This window comes from Odocoileus virginianus, chromosome 25, assembly GCF_023699985.2.
Source record: "Odocoileus virginianus isolate 20LAN1187 ecotype Illinois chromosome 25, Ovbor_1.2, whole genome shotgun sequence".
Classification (NCBI taxonomy): domain Eukaryota; kingdom Metazoa; phylum Chordata; class Mammalia; order Artiodactyla; family Cervidae; genus Odocoileus; species Odocoileus virginianus.
Genome location: NC_069698.1, coordinates 25,382,913 through 25,392,211, shown reverse-complemented (window position 1 = coordinate 25,392,211; position 9,299 = coordinate 25,382,913). Strand labels below are relative to the sequence as shown.

The window sequence follows — 9,299 nt, the reverse complement described above, 5'->3', positions numbered from 1 at the left end:
TCCCCCAGCTCTGTCTGCACTCTCTCCTGTATTATTTGAAGAATAGGTTCCTTATCCAGACAGCCTCCTGTATGATCCCACATAGCAATGGCTATAACCCTGATGGGTGACAAATGTTGAATTGATATTGCTAAGGGGAGTCTGGAGTCAGAGGAAAAAAATAACATGCATTCTTTTACAGTTGCTATGAGAAAAGTCAATTTATTGTCATTGGTTATTTTTTGATCTTGAGGAACATGGTGGCTAAATCCCTCATTTTATGTTAGAGATGAATACATCAGCTAAGAACAGGGCAAAGTGAGAAACATCAAAGGTACAGAAAAGAAAATATGAAATGAGTTGACCCTCAGAGTTCAAGCGGTATAAAGGGAGAAACATTCTAGGAAAAATGTTTACAGTTCAAGTTTTGATTATTAAACACGATGGCACTTTCTAGTATTAAACTAAAACATCAAGCATTATTAGCATGATGGGTAAATTCTATTTTTGATAATAAAGCAATTCCTAACACTTTCCTGCTAATATTAAAAAGTGATGGAAATAAGTCTGTAGTCATTTGTTTTCTAGAACATAAAAAATTAAAACAGCAAAAATGCTTACCCTAAAGAAGTCAATGAAGCTAGATCACTCTCACTTTTGATGTTGGCAACAAACACAGCAGAGAAGAAAACATTATGATAGGGCAAACGATAAAATTTTGCATCTATCTGTTGTGATTATTGAAAATGTTTAACCAATAAGAAGAAAAAATATTCTCATCAGAATACATGATGATGAGAATGTTACTGATACAAAAATGGAGATGTAAAGTGAAGTATACTGCAAATATTAAAATGTTCGGTAAAGGCTGTTTGCAATGACAGGTAGAGGAAAAAACTCCAAACACATTCTATTTTGGACTCAATATTTTGTTTATTTGTATATATTTTTATATTTCACACCTAGCAACATCTATTTATCATCATTCTTGTGGGGAAAAACTTGACAAAGGCAATTAACTTACATTATATCAGGTATAAATTTGAACTTTACACTCTTTACACTGTGAACTCTAAAGACCATATTAGTAAGGTCAATCAACATAATGAAAATATAGCATATAACTGCACTGGTCTTTACGATTTTCCACAGAGGTCGAAGGGGAAAAAAAAACCAAGTTCTAGGTGTGAAGTAATTCCTTATCATTCTTTAAAGAGCCCTGATAGAAAATTAGCATCTCTCTTTATACAAAAGAAATGTAAAGGAAGGTAAGAAATTATAAGCTAGAACACAAAACATCAGGGTTGTACATTATGTTATTATCAATAACAGGTATGGTACAAGATCATGGCAGTGCTAAGATGTTAATAACATATCTGAAAGAGGAAAAGCATTACAGAAGGCTTTCTTTCAGTTGTTTCCTAGGGTGTATCACCATCAGCTGGCTTCGCTGTCAGGAAATCAAACTATTACTCTACTTTGAAATTAAAGCAAATTACACATGTCAGACCTAGATTTAAGGTTTTATTCAAATGATAAAGAAGATGGTTAAGACACAGGTTTAGCTATAAAAGGAAGTCTTTTTTGCTAATCTCTTCCACTACTAAACCATTTTTTAAGAGAAAGACTTTCATGTACTCCTTATTAGTCATAATAATCAGGCTAAAAACAAAGAAGCAGTCAGTATGAATGTAAAGGAAAATATTAAATCTTTAAAAAGGTGACTTTATGTCTCATAAGTACATCATAATTTCTCAATTACAAATGGATTACATATCAGTGATTACACATTTGTGGCCTGCTATTTATTAAACCAAGGGGCAATTTCATGATGGAGTATCTCACGATTAACTGTCGAAGCAGTTAACTCAGCTTCTAAAAGTGTTCAGGTTTAGAGTTGGAGAGGAGCTTAGATATCTGAGTTGGTTGGTATAATTTCAAGTTACAAAATAGTACCTAAAGAAAAAAAAAATAGTATTAACTCCCACACCTAGTCCATCATGCATATGTGCATAAGTGTGGGGAAGGTCTCAGAGCTGAAATAGGCATTTAAATTTCACTCTAGAAAAATTCCATAACATCACAGTAAAATAAACAGCAGAGACAACTGTGCAATATTTTTTTATTGGATGAAAGCAAAAGATATTTTCTGAAATGTTACAATTACCAGGTCAAGCCTTCAGAAATGAAGATACTAGCATCTACCAAGATACTAAATGAAATAGAGACCACAAGATAAAACTTATGCAAAATAAGGCATGGATGGGTTCATAGGCAACAACTTTTATATTTGACACAATACTTGGTTTTATATTATTACTATATATTTATTACAGTATTTCTAAACACACATTGAAAAAGGGAAGTAACAATCTCTAGTGTCTTGTAATTTAGACCAAGAGATACCAGAACAAATAAAGTCACCAAATATTTGCCTTAAAAAAAATACTGTATACATTCAACAGAAATAATCAAACATGGACACATGATTCAAATTTGAACTTAAAAGGATTAAATAATTGGCCTGTAAGGCAAAATCCTTTAAAGACGTAATATACAACACTTCAAGGATTCTAGCTGTTCAGATGGCTGGACAATGTAGTCTAGGATCTCTAAAATTTCAAAAATATGTCCCCTTCCACTCTTTAAAGTTTGACATTCATTTTCATAAACCAATACAGAATTTCAGACATCGGACATTCCGGCTAGACAAATATATTTTGAAAAGCTTACACATTACAAGTTCTGGGACAGGGAGCGTGGGCAAGCAAAGCACAGGTCTTCCGCTGCGGGAGCTGAAATCAGATCTCCTCAGTTGGGCAGGTCCACATTGCGAAGGATGAGGGCCACTCGGTTTGGAATGTACACCTAAATCAACACAGTCTTGTCAGTGCATTTAAAAGAAACACTGGGCTTGATATCGTATCAAAGCGACTTGATATCGTATCAAAGACGATGCAGTCCGCATTTGCGTAAATTACAATTTTTTTTCTTTTCAATTCTACTGGCTCTGAGGAGGCTCTGTTCGACAGTTCTGGCATGACTCCTTTAAAACGATCACCGCTAGAGGGCTCCATACGCTTTACAAAACCCGATGCTCCCCAGACAAAAAAGGACAGAAAGCCTTGGCGGCTCCGGTTCCGAACGGGCAGGTGCTGAAGGCAGGCTGCCCTCCAGTTCACAACGTTAGTCTAGGCACGTAAATAAAAGTAACATACAAAAGACTGGTCAAGTCAGGACACTTATTATTGTTCTGGTTAGTATCCTCTCCTGTCATTTTAGGAACAAAACCTTAACGGTCATAGTATAAGGTTATCTTAAGTGGATTTTAGTCCCTGCCCCAATTTAAATCCGTCAAGAGGCTTGCCACCGATTGAAGGTACAATCCACTTCTTTGCATGCCCTGCAGAGTCCTGACTCACTCCTTCTTGAATATGTGCAACTCCCGTCTCAGATATGCTCTTCACTTATCCCTTTACCCTATACTTCTCGTAGATCTTGAAAAATCCCAACTCCATGGAGAGGTGTTCTTTGACAACTCTAGATCTGATAGTGTCTCCATTTTCTATCACAGCACCATTTTTCTTTCTATCTGAACATTTAACACAATTTGTAATTTTTTTTTCAAGTTTATGATCAACCCTTCCCACTAGATTATTAGGTTTACCAGGGCAGAGGCCATATGTCTTCATATTTCTAACTTTTAGTAGGTGCCAGTGGACAAAGCAGGTGCCAGGGATGACTAAATAAAAGAATGAATGAAGGAATAAGTAACTGTGGGATCAATATGTGTATATTTCACAAGATATTAATATACTTGCATCTAAAATAATTTTTATAAAACTGAGAAGTGATTTGAACTGCTTGATGCTTAGCTGTGTGCTATTTTACACATAAGGGATTAATTACTATTAACAAGGCAGACAGTAAAAATAATATTACATATTGCTGTCATCATTGTGAGATTATCTCTCCATTTCTGAATTTGTGAGTAATGTACAATTTTCAGTTACTTTAACTGAAAACTTGACCAATGATTTAAAAAAAAAAGAGAAAGGCTTTTATAGTTTAGAATCGAATGAAAGATGAAAAAAAAGAAAAACAAAATAGAGCTTTAGGGAAAAAAATTAAAGAACAGAACAGCTGATTTTCACTAACAGACCACTGTATGTTTAGTGTATCTCAAGTCAGCAAATGAACACAACATTTTCCCACAAGGTTGCTGTGATAAAGACATCTTACAACTGTTTTTAAAAAATCAGATACACCAATAGAGTTAGTTTTGAATATTAATGATTAAAGCAGTTTTTAAATGATGGAATTTTGAAAAATTTATATTAGGAATGCAATAACTAGAGAACAGTTTTTCTAATCTTGAATTAAAAGTAAGTGACTTAGCACTGTCATCTGAGAAAAATGTCACACAAGCTCACAGTTTACTGGGTTACTCACTGTCTCAGACTGATATGCAATCCAGTACTTAACCTCCAAAAGATACATATTACATCCTTGTGTTCATTAAGTGTGGGGAATTGTGTATTTCAATGCCATAATCAGTTTCCCTACAATTTGCACAGTGTTTTTAATGTCATATAGCTTTTAAACCACATCGTGATTTAGTGGCTAATATCTCTTCCATTCAATATTTTCTCTTTGACAGTTATAGATAAGCTGTTATAAGATGGGCTCAACAAAATAAAGCCGGAGCTACCCATGAACAAAGACAGGACTATACCCAGGGGTCTCTAGTGCAAACTATGGCCTATTTCCACAATGATGCTACAGACTAAAGCAACACAGACCAAAGCCAGAGAGGAGAAATCAAAGAAATCAATAGTCAGATTCAGTCAATTCCCTCTCCAAGTCTTCTCAAAACAGGCATGAATCGAGAAAGAGCAGTTCTGGGACTTCCCTGGCATTTCAGTGGTTAAGACTCTGTACTCCTAAAGCATGGGATGTGGGTTTGATCTCTGGTCGTGTAACTAACATGCCACGTGTCATAGTCAAAAAATTAAAAAAAAAAAAAAAGAGAGCTACCTGTTCTGCCTTATTCTATCTATTTAGTTCAGCGAATCATAGTAACCAGGTGTAAGTAATCAGTGGGACAGCAGGTTATAATCAGAATGGTTCTGAATTGTTCTATTGAGAGCATTCTAACACTGAAGACTGATCTAAATTTTTCAGTAGCATGGGAAACTGAAGAAAAGGATTTCAGGTCCGTTTACCTTAAAAACACCTCTCTGGTATCTTTGACCCTATATGCAGATAAAGAGATTCCGCTTGGCTCGGCTCCTGAGAAGGCAGCTGTAAAGACATGTAAGGCCCAGGACAGAGAGCGCCAGGCCCCCAGTGTCGCAGTGCGAACCAGGATGTTGCCTCAGTCTCTTACCGGATCTTACACTGTTTCAGGATCCACCCTGATTTTATTACCTCATACTGATTTAATTAACAAAATATGAACAACTATAAGCTGATAATTTAGAAGCAATCTTACTCTCTGTGATCTCTGGTATTTTAGCTAGCCCAAATTTAAGAGTAAAACAAAGAGGGTGATGTAAGAACTTCAAGGTTTGCAATAAATGCACTGAATTTCCTCTTTTGGCATTTAATTGTTAAAAAACTGCTCTAAGAATTCTCTCTAAATGATGCTGGCCATTTTATGTAAGGACTTTTATGATGCCAATTCCAGTCACACTTCGAGGCCGCTTAATACTATCTGCTCAAAAACCATTGGTTGATAATTGTACAATATCATTAACAGGAAAATTGTGTAATTATACTTTTTCACTGCAGTGTTAATTACCAGAATGTGTTCATGTTGCTTCAGAGCCCTTGCAGTATAGGCAACATGAAAAAATTTCCCCAAGCAACAGATTTTTTTTCTTAACTACGGCTATTTATGGATTTTGAAATTTTCTTCTTTATTAGGGTTCTGCATATATAAATCAATGTTCTTAGTAGTTAGGAAATGACTACCAATTATACTAAAAGACTTAAGATAATTAGAGCTAATTCTTATGATGCGACAATTACAGACATAAACAATTTGGGGCTCTATAATTTATTGCTAAGTATTGGCTTCTGTAAATCTCAATTTACAATTTTAATTCTATAAATAGTTTTGATTCCTATGGCAAAAGAAACATGAACATATTTTAAGTAGATTTAAATAGAACTGCTTATATTTAAATATGAATATCTTGTATTTAAGCTTATGTATACAGAAACCATTTAGTATACCCATCACAGATAGTATATGCTGATAAACATATTCACCATGCCCATTTACTAGTCACTAAGCCATGAACATTTTGTAGCTAGGATCACATTAAGAACATATGAGACAGTGCAATGTAATGTCATGAATTTTATTTTTTTCTAGCTGTCTTTGTAATCTGTTCTTCACAAGGAATCAGAATGCCACAGCATAATCTGGTTCATTTATTAAGAGAGTCAAAATGCATGCCATTTACTCAGTTATTTTGACTACATAAGGACTTAATCACTACACAAACTATTACTATGCATTAAAAAACAACAACAACAACAATAACTCTGATCATACAATGATCTAGTATATTATGCCATCCAAGCAAAGTATTATTCTCTTCTTGGGTCAAAATTGATTTATAAATATTAATTGCAGTTTTGTTTTTTATTAATTGCACACTTTTTGAAAAGGGGTTATCAAGAATTTGGAAACAGCAAACTTAAAAATAATTTTCAATAAAAATACTTAAAAGGCAAATTTTAAAATGTTCTTACAAATTGTAAAATTTAGCAACTGTATAAATCATAGTGAAAACAGCATTTGTTGAAAAGGGCATTAGATCTTAACAATCTACATATATGTCTATCACAAATTATTTTGAAAAATAAGGATGACATAAATAATTTTAATTTTCACATATATCTTTTAATTTATAAAATATTTTCTAAGGGAAAAACATTATAATTCATTATTTTGCATTAGGCTTAAGAGAAAAGTGATCTAGTAAATATTTCTATGTAGAAATATATATTTAGAAATATGAAAAAGAGAAAACTTTATGAATTAAAATTGATTTGTTTAAAAAAAACTAAACATTTTCATAATTCTTGGTAGAGCAAAAAAAATTTCCCAACTTAATTTATATTTTCAATACCTACAACTGAGGGGCAATAATAAAGATACATCTATGTCAAACACCCTATTTAAACTAAAAGTCTACCTTGGAATCACCAAATTTAGACTGGAAGTAAACAGATCTATTTCTTAAGATTAAGGAGATTTACTGGCAAAATAATAGATGCTAAAACTATTGCTTTATTCACATTTCACCATTAAGACTACTTAAGTTATTGTAAAGCAATCTAATTTATTTCAGGGTCAATCATCTCTGTTCTTTGATTTGTGCCATGGAGTTTGAATTTATGAATCAGAAAAGAAAAAGGAAGCGCCCTTGCCCCTTCTGGTTTACTGATGAAGTTACAGGTTAAATGTAAGTTCCTATATCAGAAGCTAAAATGCAGAGAAATCATTATGCTAAAATGGAGTTTCCAAAAACTGCCAGTAAAGCAGAATGGAAAAGTTCTGCCTTATAGCTTCTTGGCCTTTGTGAGATACTCCAACCTTAGCATATACATTTCAGCAGCAGTACACGTTCAGTTCTCCTCTGGTTTCACAGTTTTAACTGATGGAGCACATAAAGAAGATGCCGGGGTGGTACCTGCTGAAGCTGCAGCGTGTGTAGCTATTTTAAAATTCCTTTGAGTTCTGTTTGTTGCTATCTTTGAAAACAGATTTGACACTTATTCAGCAGATCCTTTGGATTACTGAGCTTGCAAATTAAGCTTTGGCAAATACAGTGTGCTAGTTGTGATGGACAGAAATTTCCTGGAAAAGTTACATTTTTGTCTCCCCTTCCCTCTTTATTCTAGACATGTGGGAGGCAGAAGTCAGGTCAAATGAGACCTAAAACCTGACTTGATCCCAGCACATTATTGATCAGTTTAATAAAGAGTTCTGTTATAATGAGGCATTCTTATACTGGATGTATATTTGAATCTTCAAAAGATAACTCAGGTAAGAAGGAATTTGTTTTATTGGATATTCTGGTCTACTGGGGCTCCCTTATTGTATAAAAAATTATTATATTGCATTAATATAAATTATTCAAAAAATCACAATACCATAATGAATACTATGACTATTTTATGTACCCACACCTTGCTTAAGAAATCATCCCTAACCACCAACCTTTTTTTTTTTTTAAATTGTAGTGTAGTTAATTTACTGGGTGCCTTATTTTTTATATTAAAACCCATGATCATTTCATTTGGAATCTAAAGGCTTATTTAAAATGAGTTATTCCTAAAGCACCTGTAGTCATCAAAAACAAGATGCTGCTGCTGGGAAGACAGAACCAATATTTACCTCCTGACCCAGTGGGATCAGAATTCTATTACAGGTAGTGGTTAAGCTCTGCTCTGTTTCTCATATGCTTGCACGGCTGTATCTCTCTACCTGTTATGGAGACTTATGTGACATTCTCCGTTCCATCAGCTCATTTAGAACTGCGAAGTCCATATTTGCAAGATCAATTTAATTAGTGCTTGAAAAGTAATCTCCTGTCTGTGGCTGCCACTGGTTACTTGGCTTGTTTTAATTATGACAGAATATCTTTGCCCTTAAAAAATCAAAAGGATGTCAAGATGTTTTCTGCCCAGCCTCAAAGATTGCAAGCTCTCACCTAAGATGATAATTTCTCCAAAGTTGGGAGAATGTCCTCAAAGCATCTAGTGTCTTGGCACACTTAGAATACCTAAATAAATATTGAACAGCCTTGACAATAATAATTTTTAAATATATGTTCAGCAGCATTTTGCAGTTTCCTCAGTGTTTGGCTGTGTTATTGAATTTATATCTAAGAATCTCTTGCTATAGGCAGGACACTATTATTAATCCTCACTATACAGACAGGCAAACGCAGGCACAAAAAGGTCAAATTACTCAAGTTCTCATAGCTGGCATCCCTAAATGGCAGACTGGCGACTTAACCCCAAATCCCCTGCCATGACATTTTGTGATCTTTTCCCTGTATTACCAGGCTTCCCTCACCAACATAACCCTCTTTGGCTACACGAACCTTTAGGAAAGTTAGCTATGTAACATGTTTGCTGGCTGGAATTTCAAATTTCTTTCCGTCTATATCAACTGGTTCAAGTCTGGCTTTATCACAACGGGTGCTGCTTCTCCCTGACGCCTCCTTATGAGCTCGGTCACCTTCCCTAACCCCTCAGGGTTCTCTAAGTCTTCGGTTATTTCAGAGCTTGAAGAT

The 9,299-nt window shown here is 34.5% G+C and overlaps 1 protein-coding gene across 1 annotated transcript in view; it reads right to left on the bottom strand.

Annotated features, from left to right (window-relative positions):
* Window positions 1–2,084: 2,084 nt before the first annotated feature.
* Window positions 2,085–9,299, bottom strand: part of GBE1 (1,4-alpha-glucan branching enzyme 1) — a 284,621-nt gene continuing 277,406 nt past the window's right edge. Inside the window, exon 16 of the mRNA XM_020916466.2 lies at window positions 2,085–2,847. Within this exon, the coding sequence (XP_020772125.1) occupies window positions 2,791–2,847 (57 nt within the window). The 3' untranslated portion in view covers window positions 2,085–2,790. The remainder of the gene's footprint in view (window positions 2,848–9,299) is intronic.